Source organism: Nipponia nippon, unplaced genomic scaffold (assembly GCF_047370975.1).
Source record: "Nipponia nippon isolate SJK-2023a ecotype South Korea unplaced genomic scaffold, ASM4737097v1 scaffold_1, whole genome shotgun sequence".
Classification (NCBI taxonomy): Eukaryota; Metazoa; Chordata; class Aves; order Pelecaniformes; family Threskiornithidae; genus Nipponia; species Nipponia nippon.
Window position 1 is genome coordinate 5,963,213 of NW_028262290.1, and position 20,486 is coordinate 5,983,698.

The 20,486-nt window shown below is 41.1% G+C and overlaps 1 protein-coding gene across 1 annotated transcript in view; it reads left to right on the forward strand.

The window, feature by feature from the left end:
* The window catches only part of COL22A1 (collagen type XXII alpha 1 chain), a 226,528-nt gene that overhangs the window by 57,779 nt on the left and 148,263 nt on the right, over positions 1-20,486 (forward strand). The window contains exon 5 of the mRNA XM_087734610.1: positions 3,727-3,801. Within this exon, the coding sequence (XP_087590736.1) occupies positions 3,727-3,801 (75 nt within the window). The remainder of the gene's footprint in view (positions 1-3,726; positions 3,802-20,486) is intronic.

Consider the following 20,486-nt stretch of genomic DNA (forward strand, 5'->3'; position numbering starts at 1 on the left):
GTGGAGACTTACAGTTTGGTTGATATGGTAACTACCTAGATATAATACATTTGTTCTTAGGCATTGTTATTGCCTATTGAATGACATTTGCATTAAAAAGTAACACTCTACAATGGATTAAGAGCTGACTGATCTCATGTAGCAGGTGTCAATGGAAAGTCATCATTTCTAGTGCAACTGTAAAAGGGATATATAGCAGTTCTGATGCTATTAAAAATTTCCATGAACTGCATGGACATAAACAGAAAATCTTTGCTGATAAAATTTGACAATAAAGCAAAGGATTGTCAGAATATTACATAAAGTTGAGGACAAGGAAGTAGTTTTAAACAATATATATTTAAAAGCACCTGCAAGCTCCTATAGATTCGAATGACATAGCCAGAGAGGATGTAACAAGGACCAGTGGCTGAATGCTCAGGTCAGTCAGTTGTATCTTCTGTTTTGCAAATCTGTAAATGTTTACAAATTAGTAGAGCTGTAACTGCAGTGCAAATTTTATTACTCGTTCTGCCATTTGTGGTGGGTGCTCATTGCTGCAAATCCTCCAAGCACTGCGAGCGTTTGCTCAAAGTTTGGTTTAGCAGTAGCAGAAAGAATAGGCATAAACACTCTTCTTTGATGTTAAAATGTTTTATCTATATCAGACATCTCACCAAAAAGCTCCAAAGGAGAGGAACAACTTTCATCTTGCCTTTCATATCAATGCATCCCTGCGTGTAGCAATGAGCCCTGATTGCTAGTTGGGACAGATTGATGTGCTGTCAGTCTGGCACACTGCTCCTTTGGACACAAGTAGCCGTGCTGCTGACTTGGATGGTAAAGAACTAACCTCTTTTGTGCCTCTGTGAATTACTCTGTAGCTGAAAAGTGAGCATAGCAATTGTTTTCTTTCCCTGATGGACTGTTTATGCTTGTGCCTTAGATGCAGACAGGAAGGGAGAAGCCAAAAGGAGCACAGGACGTTTGTAAAATGAAGGCCAAAGTGAAACCACAGTTCTTTAAGAAGTTATAGAGGTGTAAAGGACAGAGCTGAAAGAAGAAAATAATTTTATTAACATTGGCATTTCTATTTTTTGTGGCAAGACAGTTCTGCACCAAGGCCAAGCGCATGAGTTTGCTGTATAGTTCTGGTTCCAAAATAAGAGCTAAAACCAGGAAGATTTCGCTAGCTCATACTTCTCTGCTAGGAAACCATAGTTCTTTCTAATTGGACCTGGTGGAGAGTGTGTGATGTCTTTAAAGATTGGAGTGGTTATTCTATGATTTATATATCTATAATTCAGATGTTACCTCCTTGTTTCATGAAGAGGTACACTGCTGTGTCTGAGATTTTTTAGTCTTCTCTTTGTATCTCTCAGGAGTCCTGGGCAGCAGAGGTGAATGACATTTTTGTGATTTTATTCATACTTTCCATTTGTTTACTCTTTATTTGGGGAAATTTTGCTTGTTTTGATTTCTTATGTTCCTTATTTTACTGCATAGCCATACATCTTCCAGTTCCAAGACTGGGGCTCAGAAGTGCTGTTTACTGCACTGACTCAATGCCTGTAACCAAAAGAGCATTTGTTGTTATCAAAAACAAAATTCAAAGCATCAGTATAATACTTGCACAGGGCTTCTGACACTTCTAAGCAATTATTTTGTCAGTACAACTTAGTTTTGAATGGGAATAGGGGTGGCCTAATTTTGACTATTCTAAGTCTTAATGGTTTAAAAGTTTTTCAACCTCTGATGGAGGGAAAGCTAACACATGGTTTCACCTGTCTAATGTTGAGACATAAGCACGTTTGAATGAAGTATCCTGGCTTTCAAACCAACAAGCATCAGGGAGCACAAGAGACCTCTGGCTAAAATTTGCACAAAGTGACCCTGTGCATCAATCAGTATGGTTCCTGGTGTGGTGGAAAAAGAAAAGTGACTACTCAGAATTTTATCTATAGAAGCAGCAGCCCTAAAGATGGTCCAAAGAAAATCTGAAATGCCCTGGATAACACACACTTGCATGAGTAGTCAGTCTCTGGCCTCTCCCACTGCTGCAGCAAAGGGGTAGCTGAATGTGTTTGACTGCTTTTGATTGCTGCGCTGGCTGTTGGGGCTTCTGGCAATGGCTTTTACAGTCCGCTTTCTTTCCACTGAGCTGAGAGTGCCTCACCTGCAGCTGATAATCTGGACCATAAATTCATTAGCACAATAAAGCAGGAAAAATATCTGATTTCATTCCCAGGCTTAACCAAACATTGTGCTATATTGGATCTTGTACTGAGAGCCAGGAAGCAGGAGGAGAGATATAGGGCATGCTGGCAATGTCCTCAGAGAAGTCATTTTTATCTCATGATTTTGGATGTAGCTTCACAAACAACTCAAGGTAGACCTGCTGTATAAAGTCATCAGAGAGCCGTGTGAGATTGTGTCCCATTGGCGAGGGTGTTGCCTGGGCTTGGGTCACTTTCAGCTCCTGGCTCCCCATCCCTTAGGGAGCAGTTGGCCCTTGCTGCTCCTTTACAAGCACAACAATTAATGATACTGAAGGAATAAAGTACTAAACACCAGCTGGAGATGATGCTAAATACCATATGCATCAAGATGGGTATTGCAACTTCAGAGGATATATGTATTATCATATGTGCAACGGGGCAAATGAAGGCATGGGACTTGGCTGTCCTCATCTGGTTGTTCTTTAAATCAGAGAAAGGACATAAATGTGGGGCTGTGCAAGTGGTGAAAAGTCAGGGGTTCATTTTTATATTCTCATTATTTGATTCCTTGAGCTACCTGTCCCCATTGTTTACAAGTGTGCAATTACCTATTGATCTGAGAAAACAAAGCATAAATAAATGTTGCTTTAAAGATATGGCAGGAAAGAGGTGGATAGGTAGACACTTCTCTGCAGAAAAGCATTTACCTGTGATTGTGTTGACACTAATTGGGAGCATGAGAAATGGCTGACAAAGGCTGGGTATTTTCATTACTTTTTTTGAAACCTGTGTGTAGGGGTGAATATTCTTCAAAGTTTTAATCATATTTAACGTTGCTTTCTGTTGAACAAACTCAAGAAGCAAAGACATAAATAGTCATAGTCCTGGAGGATTGTTAACAGGGGAATTACAAGTAATAGAGTAAGATATAGAAGAGTGGGCTTCATTTTTTGTCTCTGACACTGGCCTGCGATGAGACCTTGGTGTGACTAAAGTCACTTCATCGTTCTGTGCTCTGGATTCACTTTCCTATCTTAGCACTTTAGGTTTGAGGTTTTTCTGAGTAGGAACTGTCCTTTCTGAAAAGTCTGGATGGCATGCCAATGTCAGCTGGGCCTTCAGAAATTTCCTTCCAACAAATCTGGGAGTGGAATCGTATTTTTAATTTTCTTAAGTTTTTGTGACTTGCATTCGGATTTACAGACTAGTGAAAGGGAAAAACCAGAGTGATGTCCTAGCTGAGGGAAAGGCTCTCGTCATCTATTCTGTTTAGCTTCTTGGCTGGCCAGTCATCAAAATGTGGCTCAAAACCAGATGTAGTGTATTGGGTCTCTTGCCCAGCATGTGGTTAGGGGATAGGATAGAGGAAGGGTATTTAGGGTGTGCAGAGACAGAGAACAGAATTGTTGCTGTGGGACCACGTGCAAGTGTTAGACAAAACGCAGGAGATCAGCCTTTGTTAGTTCTATAGCTTCCAAAATGATGTGTTTACCTGTGATAATTTTGTACTGGTTCTTTTGCTTTTCAGATGTCCTGTGTCCAAATGTCCACGTGGAAGGAGATCGATTCAAACACACTAATGGGGGGACTGATGAGATACCAGGTAAAGACTTTGCTGCTATACATCTGGGAATTGTAATAGTATAACTGGACACTTCTAGTGTGATGTTCTGACTCATTACAGATTTCCTAGTTGGCATTTTCTTAATCCAACACATGTTCAGTGGTGGAGAAGTACATTAGAAACTGCAGGGCTGGAAAAGAGTTATCTGTTGACAGTTGACAGCAAATTAATCATGAGCTTTCTTTTGATATGACAGCAAATTAAAAAGCCGGTGGAGCTTAGTGTAGTAGATAGAGGAATGCAATAAGTCTTGGAGATTACTTTTTTTTTACCACTCCACTTTTGGTGAGTTTTAATGTCCATTTATTTGATCTGTGATTGTTGTGGGATGTCCAAGCACAATGGTAATTACCGCTGAAGAAATGCTTGTATATGTGTATATAAGAAAAAAAAAAAAGATAAAAAGTCCCAAGAAGAACCATCTTTTCTGAAACGCTGGTGAAAAATCAAGAGGAAAGCCAGTCTGGTGATATCTCTGCTTTTTTGTGAGTTCTGATATATCTTTACAGCCAGCTGAAGGACTTAATCTGTCAGATATATGCATGGGCTGTGCCTCTTTTCTACCCCCCCAAGACTGTTTGAGCTGTTGGCAGACAAAACCTGCCCATCAAGGATGTACTGGGAATATCTGTGACTGACCCAAGAACATAAGTCACTGCAGCGGGAGGCCGGAGGCTCTTCTGCAACTTGATTATGACTAGAAATGGTCAAGGTTTGACAGCTCTGCTACTCACTCAGAGTTTTTTCATTGGGGGATTTTCACTGCCTGCACAAAATACCAGTTCCAACTGTTCTGTCTGTAGGCAGCTTATTTTGGCTGTGGTCTGATTACACCTAAGCCTGTGATAATGCTGGGTGGTAACATCTTTTCTGGTCATTAGACCCAAACTCATAATCCCCAAACACCCATTTTCAACTGCTGTCTATTGCTAGGTCTTGCATTAACCTGTTCTGATAGTCCTCCTGTCACTGGGCTGTGCAAACATAGAGCTATTCAGCAAATAGCCCTACTGATTCTGAGTGAACCTATTTGCAGTGGAAGCTGCTGCTCAAAATGAGTAGGAGGGTTGTGTCACTCCTCAGATGATCATCTATGTGATCCTTTGCAGAAGAATGGGGTTGCAAATGGCTGCCTATGTCTAGTTCATGTTTATCTGAATTTTAATTCAAGTGCTAATTAGTAGACTCTATGCTTTTATCTGACTTCAAGAATATATCTTCTGTTTAGCAGTGTAAAGGACAAGAATCCTACTTCAGGTCTGGCACAAAAGTTTTGAGTGAGGTGTAGATGCATGTATGCATATATATTTATATATGTATATCTATACTTCTGTAAATTTTTTTACTTATTTTTCCTTTTATCTTCAAATCCCACTTCCCTCCTAGAAAGCAAGTCAATATTTGGCATTTTAACTTAAAAGATGACTTTGCTGTTTTAAATCTGTAGACTAGTTCAGGTTGGAAGGGTCCTATGGAAATCATCTGGTCCAACCTCCTACTCAAAGCAGGGCCTACTTTGAGGTTAGGTCCACTTTGAAGTTAGAACGGGTTGTTCAGGGCCTCGTACAGTTGAGTTTTGAGTATCTCCAAAGATGGGCATTCCTCAGGTCCTCTGGGCAACTGTTCCAGTTGGGTCACTATCACACTGAATATTTTTTTTTCCCTGATATCTAAACAGAATTTTATTTGTTGCAACATGTCTGTTCCCCTCATTAGACTGAACTGACTGGTTCACTGTAAAGTGTAAATGTTCACCATGCCATGCAGTGACTTAATAACAGGATTGTTATAGTATTTAATTAAAGTGACATCTCTGTCCCCTCTCCACCAATACAAGAGGATTTGTAGAATGCTCCTGATTGCTCCTATATGGTGAGACAATGACGATTTCTTTCTTTTCCTGTTCCTGGTGATGAGGAAAATGTATGCCTCTTCTCTGGAAAAAAATGAATGGATATTCTGGGTCTGCTAGGGTCATTGTGCTGCTGGAGATGGATCAGAATAGGACCAAAATGCTTTTCCACTCCTCATGTACTCCTTACATTCTCTATAGCATTTTCTGAAGACTCTGGGCCTCTGGGTCCAATTCCAATGGAAAATCATTGCCTTCTCCTAGCTAATGTAACTGGAAAATTTCTGTTGGCTTAGTGTGCTGTGTTTCCTCTTCCAAAAGGATGCATTGTGCTGTTAGTTGTTGCTGAAAGGCTTTTCTATTCTGCCCCAAAGAGGACTGAACTTAAGTTTTGAGGAGCAGCCTGCCTCCTGCTCCCTCACACTTGTCAGAGCGGTTCAGCTCTGGAATTTCTGCAGATTCACCAGTGACAGCACTGGGGGGAGATTGTTCCTCTGCTACCCAGGTCCTTGTATGTTCAAGGATTTAAGTTAACACCTGTATCTTGCGCTCCACTTGGAAGCTTAATGACTCAAAACTGATCCTTGCCCAGCAGGTTCCTAGCACAGAACTTCATAGCTACATCTTGCGCAAGCTTGTTTCTAGATGGATGCAAAGTGCAGCCCCATAGAGTGGAAGCTGCAGTAAATTACATTTTGAGGACAGGGAAGATGGTATTACAAGGCTTCTCAGATTAAACACCTCTTCCCTCTCTCAGACAGGGACAAGACATCAGAACTGAAGGTAAGAGGGAGAAAAGTCTTTCTGGGGTTTTTTTTTTTCGTACATTTTTATTGGGTGAAATGCACCAGCAGATGGCACAGGCAATTTTTTCACACAGAACATCAGCAATGCCAACCCTTTCTTGTATACCCTACCTGCATACAAGTTATAGCATAACCTGCTACCTTTAAGTCTGTCTCTGCAGTTAAGTGAATGTGAATTGAGTCACTCTGGATTAGTAGAAGTAAAAATAGAAACTAAATCATAAAATGAGCTATAAAAGGACAAATTTTGGGACATGAAGGGAACCAGTGGTGTGACTTAGATGTGGAAGTTGCATGGGATTTTGTTAAGGCTGAGAGTAGGGGTGAGGAGGATGGCTCCATGCATAATGAAGTGAATAACTGCATCAAAAAGCACATTATGAGCTCGAAGAGAGCCAACAGCCTAAACATATTTTCCTTTTAAAAGGCAGGTGTTTTTTTTTTTCTTTAGACAAACAGGACTAAGTAAATCTCATCTATCTGGACTTCAGCAAGCATTTGTTGAGTATTGTATTGAAAATCACTGCTAAAGTGAAAAAGGGTAGAGATGATTACTAAAAGTTGTAAAGGGAGCCAGAAACTGGCTAGCAGGGAGATAATGATGAAGTTTCTAGGAAGGGGAATAACAAGCCAGAGGGCAGACAGTGGTGGACCTCCTCAGGGTCGAGTTTTAGGTCTAATCTTCTCTGTGAGTTACCACTATATAGTTTGGGATCAGAATATCCTTGAAGGAGGAACTGGTTAGCCTCAAAAACCTAGGAGTTTTTCCAACTGACTTGGGGCTATTAGTTTAAAAAACCTGTTACGGTACTCATGGATCAATACCAGGAGTTTGTGCTATAAACTCATACTCTGGAAACTGATGGTGTCTAAGTCAGCAGATGTTTGTAAGTCACAGTGCTGTACAGCTGGGAAAAAAGGCAAAGGACATTATTGGACGAGGTAAAGTAGGTCTTGTAGAGATAGGGAAGAATTCATGAGCGTGGACAGGGCTTTGGTTACTTCTTATCTAGAAAAGTGTGCTCAGACCTCCTTAGCTCAGGAAAGATGGATTCAGCCTTGAGGAGCTATTAGTGTGTTCAGGAGGCAGAGAGGCTATTTTCAAACAGGAGATTAAAAAACTGGGTTTGGTTAATGTTGCAGTGTGCAGGTGGAAAGAGGAGATACTAGTGCTTTCTGCAAACAGATCAGGGGAATAGCAGAAAGGAGATAGGGGAATTACTCAAGCTAAAGGACAAAGAATATAATAAGAAAGGGGTATCAACTGTTTAAGAGGTACATTCAAGACATTAGAAGAAGGTTTCAAACTGTCAGAGATACGAAGTACTGAAACAAGCAGTGAAATAGTAGCAATGGAGACAAATAAACAGTGATGGACAGTCATGAGTCCTCTCATAGCAGAGGATTGTACTCTATGACCCTCTGGTATCATAGCATTTAAATAAAAAATCACTAGCTGTAGCATTCAGTAAGGGCTGCCATAGTGAAATAGGACTGCATGAGGTAAGAATATCTAGGCAGCGTTACTCTACCACCGATACAAATTTTGGCAGTGAAGTGAAGCAGCATCTGCATAACAGTTCATAACACGTAAATTCAGAATATAAATGTTGCTGCATGCATTAGAAATCACACAGGGATTTTTGAAAGAAAGTGAGAAATCTAGTTAGAATACCAGGACAAAGACTCTCTTCGAGAAAGTCTGATATTTTAAAGCAATGCTTAATGATGCTTTAAACAAAGTTCTTAGAGCATCCTTGTGGATACCATGTGTCTTTTTTTTTTTTTTTTATCAAGTAGAGAAATGAAGACAAAAGAGGGTTTAACTCATCTGCCCTGAAGTATTCAAAATAAAAATCTGGTTGTAACACTTAATATCTCATATTGCTGAATTGTCATTTTGGTTCCATCAGCATTTGACGAAGGATCATGGCCTACTCTTAATCATGACCAGGTAGGAAAACACAATGATAACATTTTGCATCCTGAAGATGTGCCCCTTGTATATTTTTATGAACCATTATATTGCATTGAAACAACACGAGAGTTATTGAAAATTAATTCTACTTCTTGAGGTTTTAAAAATTCACATTTGGATTATTTGTTTTTTAAACTAGACCTGCAGCACATGGGATTTTGTTGCAGAAATCTGGATGATCCCTAGAATGAAAAATGGGCTGAGCTCTAGTCTTCAACATCATCCACCAGAGGAGATAATACTCCTCAACAGATACTGACTGCTGTTTTCAGAGGGAATCTGCCACAGAAGTAAAGGAAGACCTGCAATGATTTCCATAAGTACTAAGAAGAATTAACCCTGGGGAGGGATAATTCCAAACACTACATCACATTATACATCCCATACAAGCCATACTGGATGGTGTTAATGGGGAAAGGAGGGAACATAAAAGCCCTGACTCTAACTCCTAAGTAGTCGCAAAGGCTGAGTGTATGAAAACCACAGAAATTGCATTATGGGTTGTGCCACAGACTGACCTCAGCCTCCAACTCTGTTCCCCATCTCGGAAACTTCCATGTGCAAATGAGCAAAATGCCAGCGTATTTATGACCTCTGTGTTTTTCTGTAGTTCTATAAAGTATGTTTGGGCATTTTACGATAGAGGCACTGGTTGTAAAACTAGTACCCTACAATTATAGACTGCAGTGGCTGGGTTTAACTGTCAGCATGTCTCCAGTGTCCTGCGGTTTGCAGCACAAGGCTCGCATTCCAGAGATGCCAGTGACTCACCAGCTAATTATAATATCCCTGGGACTATTTATATTTGCCCATTAAAACGCGTGGTAGCAGGAGGAAATTGAAGTGTCCAGGCTGTTGAACCTGCAGAACAAGCACATTAGACTGATGTCCTCTGGGGGACAAAAGTGTTTTTGTGGTGCCTGTGTGATGGGCATTTTGCCCTCCCTTTGCACTTGGCAGTCCGTATTGTCCCTCCCATAGTCTCCTTGGGAAGCCCCTGAGAGGCAAGTGAAAAATCCATGAATAGCTGCAGAGATTTGTAATGGATCACTGTCTTCAAACAGTAGATGCACAGACACAGTGGTCACCAGCAAAGACTGCACATGTGCAGTGAAGGTGAAGCTGGCTATTCGTGCGGACACCGGCCACTCTCCTTTCCATCCTCAGTGTTATACCTGTATAGGCAGGACTGGATACACCTATGATGTGGATGGGAGATGGGGCAGAAGGATGAAGCTTTGCTATGCCATGGCATAGACACTTTGCTGTCACATTTTTCAGTGAGCCCTCACTAGGCAAACGGTGAAAGGAGGAAAGGGCTAAAGGCTTCTTATTTCCTCCTCTCCCCACACTTGCCCTAGGAAGTCCCCCATATAAAATTTCATAAAGAATGACTAGCACTGCCTCGAGTGCTAATGTTCTCCATTCTTTAAGGATCTGGAGAGCTGAATTTGAAACCTGGTTCCTGAGACACATACATCTGGCTATAGTTGCTGTATATCCCTAAGAAGTATATAGGGAAAGTAGCAGCTGACCTGTACCTGAAGTCCCAAGTCCTCCTGTGAGCTGGAGAAAATGGATGGACTTGTACTGTGGGGTGGATTTGTCCTCTGGGCTGGCAGGTGGAATACTTTCAGTGTAGGTGACCTCAGCAAGTCCCTTTTAGCTTTGCTTGCTAGGAGTCTATGTACTGTGCAATAGCTAATCTTAACATTATAGCCTAGATCATTGCACTTAAAAGATCTCAGAAGTTTTTCAGAGGTTCCCAAATGATTCACCCATGTTCAAGGGCATTTTCATACCCAGTAACTCTAAGAAAATTAGGTCAAGGAGGCAAATAATTACCAATAAGTCATCTGTGACTTCTAAGTGTAGCCACTGCAGTCCTATGGGCTAGCTCTAACCTGTGCATTAGATGTGCACTGTGGCATGCCCAGTGTTCACATCCCCCAGTTATCCAGTGTGGGGACCTGTGGTGGTTTCTTTTGGGCTTATGTACCAAGGAATATCCCTTCTACAGAAACTGAATTGGGATGTGGAAGTGTACAGTCACCCCAACAGGGGGTAGGGTGCCACCAAAGCGTGCATCTGGATTAGGAGCCTGGAAACACTAAAGCATCCTGCAGAGTACACACAACCACACTGTCACCAACAGAGTTGGGTTGAGTTCTTTGAATAAAAACCCCATGTTTTAAATTAATCTTTTTCCTAACATGGTCAGAGATGTACCTATTACACGGCATCATGGATCTCAGTGGGCTTCTGGCACTGTGAAAGACCTGACCGATGCTAGGCATCAGATCTGTGCTGGAGCAGGTAGCCTGGCTGAGCTGTTCAAAGACATCAGGAAACATGGAGGACAAATGCTGAAATTACTTTAGAATCTACTACTGCAGGAAGAAAACTGGTAACAGCTGAGCTGTCCCTGTGAAAGCCTTTCTCTGGTCTGAATCCCAGCAGTGGCAAATTCCAACTTCTGCATCCACATAGAAGACTTAACAAGGGTTAACCATGCACAGGAATGTGCACATGAAGTATTCAGTTCTACCTGCATATTAAAAAAATAAAAGTAAATCTATCCGTAAATGCTTTTTTTTTTTCCAAACTTGCAGTATTTGCTTTCTCCCAGAAGTTAAACAAGCCAGGATTTTTTTCTTATTCCAGTGCATTTGAAGTTGATGAAAAGGAAATAAATTCATTTTTTGACTATTCATAGCCCAAGAAGCAATCAGCCCTTTGGCTATGAAAAGTCTAATAGATTGGCTAGCCATGAGGTACTTCCAGATATTTCATGGTCCAAATACTTTAGATTAAATCTACTTCAGAAAGAGATTGCTGCAAAAGAGGGACTGGAGAAACCATCCCATAGATTCTTCATCAGTGCAAGCTTTTTGGCCATTGTGCACACAATGGGAAGAAGGCGCGTATATAATTTCAATAAACTCCTCCAAACACTTGGAGTTAAATCAGTCTGTCTGATGTGAATGGTCTCTGATGACAGCTGTTGCCAGGTTTTGGTTTACCTGTAGGTCTAATCTGTTTTGTAGCAATCATCTGGCATAAAGCAACCACCACAGTCTCTTAGAGAGCAGTCCCTACCTGCTTTCGTATTAGGCCATGCTCATAGCACCTAAAATTAATGGGAATATTTTTATTTTCATGAACATCATGTTGGTGGGGTTTTCCTATAGCTCAGGTAGCAGCATTACAAGAAAATTCTAGCAGGCTATGTCTTCATAAGGTGTTTTTCCTCAAATACATTTTCTTACCCAAAAATAATACTGGCCTCTCATACAAGCAAGCAGAAGGAATTGTTGCTAGTTATGCTGAACTCATCGGTCCTGCCACTCTGCTCTCATAAACACTTATCTGCTGTCATTTTTTCTCAGCTATATGCATAGAGTCTTCCTTGGTCCACTGTGCTGCCAACAAAACTTTTATTCAAAGATGTATAGAGTCCTCCCCTCCCCACTGGTGTCCCAAGTGTTGAGTTTGCAGTTATGCCATTTTATGGCTTTCCAGAGGAACTTAGAGCACCTTAGCACCCGAGGAACTGAAAAGAGGACTTCAAAATAGAGGAACTAATTAAAATCAGAACCTAATACAAATAGTGCTGGTAAGTTCAGCTGGTGCAAGCCTATCATCTGGCATACAAGGACATCAAAGGAATAATGAACCCCTGTTTAATCTTGTAAATCACTGGAGCAGGAAAGGAACTGAAAAAGGGACCGTGGCACTAAGCCAAATGTCCATCATGAGAAAATGGAGAATGACTTCAACACAGAAAAGCCTTCAGTAATGAGGCAAAGAGTTCAGTGTCAAAACCAGCTTTCAGTGTCGTGCAATATGCCACTTGGAACTGTCCAAAAAGCGAGAGGCAAACGGGTAAGAGAGAATGAGTGGACTGTTGTAGATAAACAGAACAATTCATCACATAAAGTGGTGTGTTATTAACATGAGATCAGGTGTTGAAAGGCGCTGCCTCAGAGGCAGCTGCTGTAGACATGTATTTATTTCCTGTTTTTACAACAGGCTGGGGCTTAGATTACAACAGCCCTTTCCACCAGGTGGGATGGCTATAACTGTGTATTCACTTATTTGCTTGTGGTTTTGACCTCTCTCTCATACTGTCACTTTGCCTTCATTTTCTCACTGGTTTTATATCCCTTTCATCTTTCCTGAAGTGTTATCTTTCCTCTCCTGTGTAAGGTTACCAAGTGCTGTATCTGTCCCCTGTTTTTTGACTGAAGCTTTAGGCTGATGTTTCTGAAACAGGGTGGCCCTGTAGTTCAGCCTGGTCATCACCTGCTCACCTGCCCCACTGCTTCCCGAAGCTTGCTCCTTTTTGAGGTATAACTCTGTTATATTCCTCAAGCAAGGTTTCTGCTTCTCATAATCTGAAACGTGGATTGGTGCTTTAGCTGAGATGAAGCCCTTTTTATGATCTGCATGGGACTCCTGTGACTTGCTGCTTTGCTGGGGCCGAGGAAAAGTAGAAATTGTGTCTCCCATGTGTTGTGATGCAGAGGAAGCAAACCAGGATCAGTAAACCAACAGCCTGAACGGTGGCATCATGTACCAGGGGTAAATCTGGTTTACTATGGTTATAAAACTGAGACCATCTAAAGGGTCTTCTAAACCACCTTATGGAGTATCACCTAGAAGGTAGTAGGCTTGCTGGAAGATACCTTCTTCATGCTGGTGTAAGAGCTGTTCTGTGTCCTTCAACAAAGCCTCATTATTAGCTTAAGCTCTCAGCTGCTGCCCTCACTGAAGTCCAGTGGATCTGGTGAGAAGAAAGTCAGACCAGCATGAAGTGCTGCTTAAAGTCCAACCGTAATATCTGTGGAAAGAAAGGGCAATTGGTTAATAGCAAGAACCTCTTTAAAACACTCTTGAGGTCCTTTAATCTATAGGCTTTGGAAATTTTATAGTTCCAAAATTCCCTTGCAAGCTGCTTGTAAAATATAGCAAATTAATTTTTTTAATGACTTGTGCAACCCCGTTAGTCACCACACTACTTCATGCAGGGCTTGTAGGCAGCCAGTAAATCTCTCTGGTTTGTTCCTCCAGAGGTGCAGTCCTTAGTGCTTTGGGAATGTCAGGTAACCACTGCTGGATGATGCTGCTGAATCAAACTGTTGAGCTGGGAGTGCTAAATGTGGGGTGAATTATACATGCAAAAAATAAGCTGCTGCTTTTTCTGTCTTTACTGGTGAGGTAAACTAGGGAGGAATAAAACAGTGCAAGGAAACAGAATTCTTATCCATTGTAAGTCTTTGGAAATCACTTCTTTCGACAGCCAGAGAGAGCTAAAAAAAAATTACTCCAGCAAAAGACTTTCTTTCAAACTCCATTTTACAATCACTCGCAACGAGACAGGTCTAAACAGTATCTGAGCTGCAGGACTCTGACCTTAGCTGTTGTCTACATTACCATGAGTAAACAAGTGACACCTGGGTGCCCCACAAGGACGCTGTGACAGTGTGAAGATTTAGTGTCTGGCTGCTTTGATGTTGACCCCAGTGTTATCGTCATAGACATCTCACCAATCCAAGGAGCTGGTCATCAAGAAAGAGGGCCAGCACGCTGGAAAGATTAGGACCTTGAAGGATGATAGCATCAATGTGCACCTCACCACCTCCTAAATACTACTTCTTATTGCCAAGTGGAACTATGGTTGGGGCAGTGAATACTGATATGGATGTAGGTAATTTTAAAATGGTGCAAGAGCCTTGGAGATGGAGATTTGAGTGAGCTCTTAAAAATATCCCTAATATCTGATGCTCTGTCAGCTCTTGCCAGGATTTCCTTTCCTGTGGAGGAAGGAATGTCAGGAACAGCAAAAATGCTGTAGCAGGTGATGGGTACTATAACAATAACAGCAACACATGTTGAATAAAGTAGTAGGTCTCCCCTTCAGGGTCTGGACCCTTTTACTTCTATCCCAGCCCTGAACTGAGACGCATCTTGTCTGTCCAGAAATAGCTGGTTTCAGCCTTGAGCATTGTGGAAGTTAAGGATGCCAAATGTTTAGATACAGCAGAGGAAAAATACCCCTCGTCTATTCTCTGACTTAAAGTAAATGATTGCCAGACATAGCTGGATAAATGCAGTATTTAACTTTAGAATATGGCATGATAACATATTTTTTCTGTTATTTTTAAAGTATATATTAGCACAGAAAGTAACTAAGACAGGTTACAAAAATGAGGACTCTTTATAGTAGTAATAATAGCCTTGCAGACCATACTGGAGGAATTGGAAGGGATGTTCAGGATCTAGTGATCATGCAGGCTCTTCTTTGTGAGCACAGGCAATCCATGAAAGCTTAACTTTCAAGACTGCAGAAAGGTTAGGCAAGAAAATTGATAAGATCTCGTATTTGCTGAAAGTCTCCCAAGTGATACTGTTCTTCCTAGGAATTTATACACTCCTCTAGTCTACCATAAAGTTTATTGCCATTGACCTCCCTCTAGTAAAAGTAACATATGCTGTTTTATCACAGGCAATACAGATTGCTATTTTCAGAAGTCTCAGAGAACCAGTAGCTGATGACAACCTCCCTGACCTTGTCTCTTGGTGATACTCCATCAATACGCTGATAATTCAGCTGAGACTTTAAGCAGGACCAGAGTATGGAGCATTTCCTGCAAAAGCTGCTTTGTTTTATATTAGTGCTTGTGGCTGGAAATCCTCCATAATAAATATATTCTGGACACATCACTTGAGGCTCTGATGTCCAGTGCCTTTCCTGATTTTTCTTTTACGTGCTTTCCACATTCCCCTCCAGGCCGTTGTCTCACTAGAAACTTTCACAATTAGAAGTAGCCCAGTTGTTCCCCCTGTGAGTGTTACCTTGGGCTCCTTGGGAATGCAAAGCAGGAGACTTTTCTTAGAAGGTTTCTTCAGACTAAAAAAGAAGTTAATGGTTCTGTCTTACTTTGAGAAGACTTTCCAAATGTGCACACTGCTGTGTTTTCTGGCTGTTAAAACTTCCCTTTGTTGCTCTGGTTTTCTGGGTTTGGGTGCTGCTTTAATTTGTTGGGGTTTTTTTTTGTTTTTTTTTTTTCCCCTGAACACAGGACAGACAGGAAAATCTCAACATGCACACTAGCTGCCACCATGCTGTCCATATCAGATCCTTAATGGAGCCAGGCAGAAATCCAGCTCATATTCAGGGCAACCAACCATGGCCCTTTAGTCTGGTCTTGAAATAATTATCTTGAAACAAATGCCATAGGACCACTGGACAAGTACAGAGCTGTTTGATCATCCTTTGGCTATGCTTTTGGGTGTGGTTGGGTGCAGTGTGGACATCTTTCCTGTAAAAGAGAATCTGGTTGCACGTTACAGTTAGACGATGTAGAAATTGTCCAGTGCCAAGTTTTGCCTATCTTTTCCCTGTAACAGGCAGATCTGGGTGTGTTTCCCGATCCTGGAAAAATGGGCTGCTTCCTGTAAGGCAGTTATTACTTGCAAGTAAAGAGACATTCGGCTGATTTGATCAGCAGAGCAGTGCATAAGAAATTGCTTTTCAAGCCAAGTATGCTGTTAGGAGACTGTGCTTCTCTTTCAGGTCACTATTTTAATTTTAATGTTAATGGACTAGAGTGTGCTGCTTTTCAGGAGATGTAATCATGTTAGAGGGTTTCACTGCCCCCATATTGTTTTAGTAGCTATAATGACGTAGGAGGCTTATGATCAAAGGGCATTATTCATCTTATTAATTGCCATATTTATGACATTACTGATTAAATAGTTTATAAGCCAACTGGGAAACCACACCTGCCCTGGTACACAAAAAAACCACCATTTAAATCAAAGCAACTGAGAACAGGGAAGTCCCACCCTTTCATCTTGTGCTCGAGCGTGGTGCAATGACTGGGTAAAAGTAGTTTTGTCCTTGCTAATTTAGGCAGGTATTTTCCTTCCCATTTCACTTGTGGTGAGGACTGGGAGGCTACGTGTAGGATCTCATTTTCACTCTGGCACTGACAGCGTGGTCCCTCCTTGGTGGTGGAAGACATGATGGACAGCCCATATTTCTGCGGTCACTCCAGCCCAGAAATGCTGTACAGCAGACTAATTGGCCAGTGAGATGTTTGGGGAAAGATCTAAGTGAGCTGTTTCCACTATACTGTTAGCAGCCAGACAGTGCCAGGTGAAAAATCCTGTTCAAGTGTTGGAGAAATGATTGCAGCATCACCTATTTTTTACATTAACATTGTGGTTCAAGAATAAATTAAAAGCATCATGCTGTCTCCCTCACAATCCCAGTTACAGTCCTAAAGTCAACAAGGGAACATACTCAATACAAAGTGCTTCCAAGCACATGAAGTAAAATAATATTAATATTAATAATATTAATAATATTAATAATATTAATAATATTAATAATAATAATAATAATAATAATAATAATAATAATAATAATAATAATAATAATAACAATATATATTTTCTTGTCCTTCAGATGAAATAAGCTTAGAGGTTACTTTAAAGCACAAATTCATTTGGAAGTTTCCCTAGATGTCTTCTTTCCAGTCCCACCTGAGCAATCTGCCTTGAGTAATTTCTCAGCTAAAATGACAATATTTTGGGTTTGCATGTTTCTCCTCCCATTTAGAAATGGAATGGTATCTGTTTAAAGAGACTCTTACAGTAAATGGTCAGGATAGCAAACTTAAGATATGGCTAGTCTGAATTTAAAAATCAGCAATGTTTATTCAGTCCTGGAGGCAAATGAGACAGTGTAAATATAAGTTACATATGATTAGTTAGCATTTTTTTTCTCTTCTGCCTCATTCAGTGCACAAAACAGATAGCATTCCCTATGAGTGGAATATATCTCACCTAATTTCAGCAGTCTGAAAATTGCTGTCTGTATGGGCTCCTTTTCTGCTGAATGGAAGAACATAAGCACTGCCAAATAGTGATTCAGCCTGTCCTTAGATAGGTCTGAGACAGATGCGATGAGTTGTCTTCCTAGAGACTCCTATATTTCTCTGCTGACCCACAAGGGAACCGAAGCAACCTGCATACATCAGGCGTCTCCTTTTCAGACAGCTAAAATTAGGAGAGATGCATCTCATCCTCAGCACAGTTCTTCGTTGTTTAGCGTATGGCCTGATGCCACATTTTCTGTAATGCTGTCAAAATCCTTCAGCAACCAGTGTCCATTACCTCCATGGGCCTTGGTTGGCAATGGAGTACCTAAGAGTGGAGGCTATATCTCACCAGCTATAGACCTTTACTAGGTGAGGTTTAGCATGCAACCTGAGCATCCTAAGCTCTCTTTATGTCAATGGAGAGAAACATTCACTTTTGGCATCTGCTTTATTATGAGATTAATCTTTCCCTAGAAGCACCCGTATTTGGCTCTCTGTGCCTAACTGAATGAGAGTCTCTGTTATTACCCTGTCTAGAGAGCTGACATTTAGCCAGATGAACCCCATGTGAAGTGCTCTGTAACCATGAATTGGTTTGTTTCATAGCTCCCTCTAAGGAAAGTGGAGGCAATATCTCAATTTGACACAGAACAAATTAATAGTGTGATTAAAACAAAACCATTTGCTGGTTTTGAGTGTGGAGTCTGACACATCTAGGGCTTAACTTTCTTGTGGATCTACATGACATTTTTCAAAGAACAACTCTCATTCAGTCTTTAATGAAAAATATATCAAGAAATTCACAATTTGCTGATCCTCAGCCTGAATAAGAAAAATCCTATTATGATTTACCTGTGTGCTTTATTCAGTCCTGAATGCAAATGAGATAGTCTAAGTTATGAGCATGACTTATTTTCATTACTGCAAGTTCTGCTTGCAAAATAGTTTTAATAACCTTGCATATGTTTCACGGTGTTATTTAGGCTCTCTAAACTGCATATTGTTAGGAAATCTCAGAAAAAAAAAAAAAAAAAAGAGTGATTAAATCTGACTCTTGACTTGTTTCCATTGGAAAAGCATGCTAGCATGCACACCTTCACAGTTGCTCATGATGTGAACGTTAGCTTGAGTTGTCAGAGAAAGATGAGAGTAAGTTTGGGTCTGAGCTAATGATGAGAAAACTTAGCAAGAAGTTCTTGTCACTGTGTCTTTCAGTTGTGTAGTTTGAGCAATGGAACTTTATGAGCTTCATTAGATGAGCAGTACTCCACAGCTTGAGGACTCTGGTGACTTGACATTACGATATCACTTGGGCAGCATTTCAACCTTCACCATTCACAGCTCAGCTGCTGTGAATGGTTAACAATTCCCTTGCCAGTCCGCGTGGTCTCTTCTTACCAGCAACACTCAACTGCCTTCCTCACATTTCTGTGGTTGGTGTTGATGAAGGATATGTACTGCATGGTGAAATGACCTATGGGAGGGTTTATATGGACAGGTCATACTGTTTTTTATGTGATAGCCAGAAGGGAGCTCTCATGTTCTGGTAGGGTCTATTTGCTACGATTTATAGCTGCAATCGTGGCTGATTACAGTGTGTCAGAAGGGTGTATCACTGGAGTTGTTGCAGAGGTGATTATGAGGTGGAACCATGAGGCCCTGGAGCATCTTAACTGCCTTATTTGCCCTCCTGAATGTCCAGTAATAGCTGAAAATAGAGTGGACAGGAGGGAAAAGCTGTTGACAGCCAGGAAAGTTACTGTAATAGAAAAGGCCTCAACTTGGCACCAGGCAACCATTTCTGTCTTTGCAAACAATTAAGATAATATTTCCTCAGAAAAAGCTATTTCTTTTGAAAAAGCTCCATGAGAGAAGCTTTATGTTTTATTTGCTGTCTGCTGTCACATCTTGATTTGCCTTGGGACTGGACCACACAGGGTTTTTTGCATCTATTTATTCGTTTAAATTTGAAGAATAATATCATTAGGTGGGTGCCTTTTCCTGTGGCAGCTGTTTTCAAGCCCTGTGGTGGCTTTCAGCCTGTGGGTTGTGAAAGGTTCACGAGGGCAATTAAGAACCCCAAGAATCTTAGGGCCTAAGTTCACCACACAAAAATGTTTATCTATCCTATAAAAGTTTTAGGAGCTCACTAACTGAACAAAGTTAAAAGCACTGCCATAGTTTAAACTCAATTTATCAAAATAAGCTACTAGAATATCACCAGTTTTGTGTGGTGGAATTACACTCACAGGAGTTAATCTGTGTAACTGTGCATGTGTGAGGGGGGGAGGAAGAGGTTGGAATAGCGCAAATAAAAGAAAAATGCACGTTCTTTGTTCAGTGACTCTCAACCTGGCTTTTGCAGTGTCTTTGCCTCTAACTCCACAGTGTGTCCGGTTCTGGGAGCAGCTATTAGTTTATACGTGCATCCTCTGGAGCCGATTTGGAGCTAAAAGCAGGATGGTTGCATCCACACAGTACTGCACCTCCAGGAACTGGATGCATTCAGGAGCATGGCACAGTTGTACCCCCACTGCCGCTGGCAGAGCTTAGCTGCTGGGACTTCATGTCACAAAAACATGGGTTCGTTGTGGCTGAGACCGTATTGATTCTGGAGATGTGCAGACCCACGTATGTGGTTTATGCTTGAGCTAATATGCCTTGTCAGAACAAAGAATCTTTACACAAATGTCCGCAGTCAAGATTAATAGCTCATGGTAATGATGAGTTGATTGGACGAAGAATAAGGTGTATTAAAATGATATGAAAAGTGTATGTAGTCAAATGTCTTGGACTAGCAGTTTTCAGTAAAGACATGGACCTATCAGAGTGGGTCCAGAGGAGGGCCATGAAAATGATCAGAGGGCTGGAACACCTCTTCTATGAAGAAAGGCTGAGAGAGTTGGGGTTGTTCAGCCTGTAGAAGAGAAGGCTCCAGGGAGACCTTATCGTGGCCTTTCAGTATATAAAAGGGGCTTACAAGAAAGATGGAGAGACACAATTTACCAAGGCCTGTAGTGACAGGACAAGGGACAACGGTTTTAAACTGAAAGAGGGTAGGTTTAGATTGGACATGAGGAAGAAATTTGTTACAATGAGGGTGGTGAGACACTGGAACAGGTTGCCCAGAGACGCTG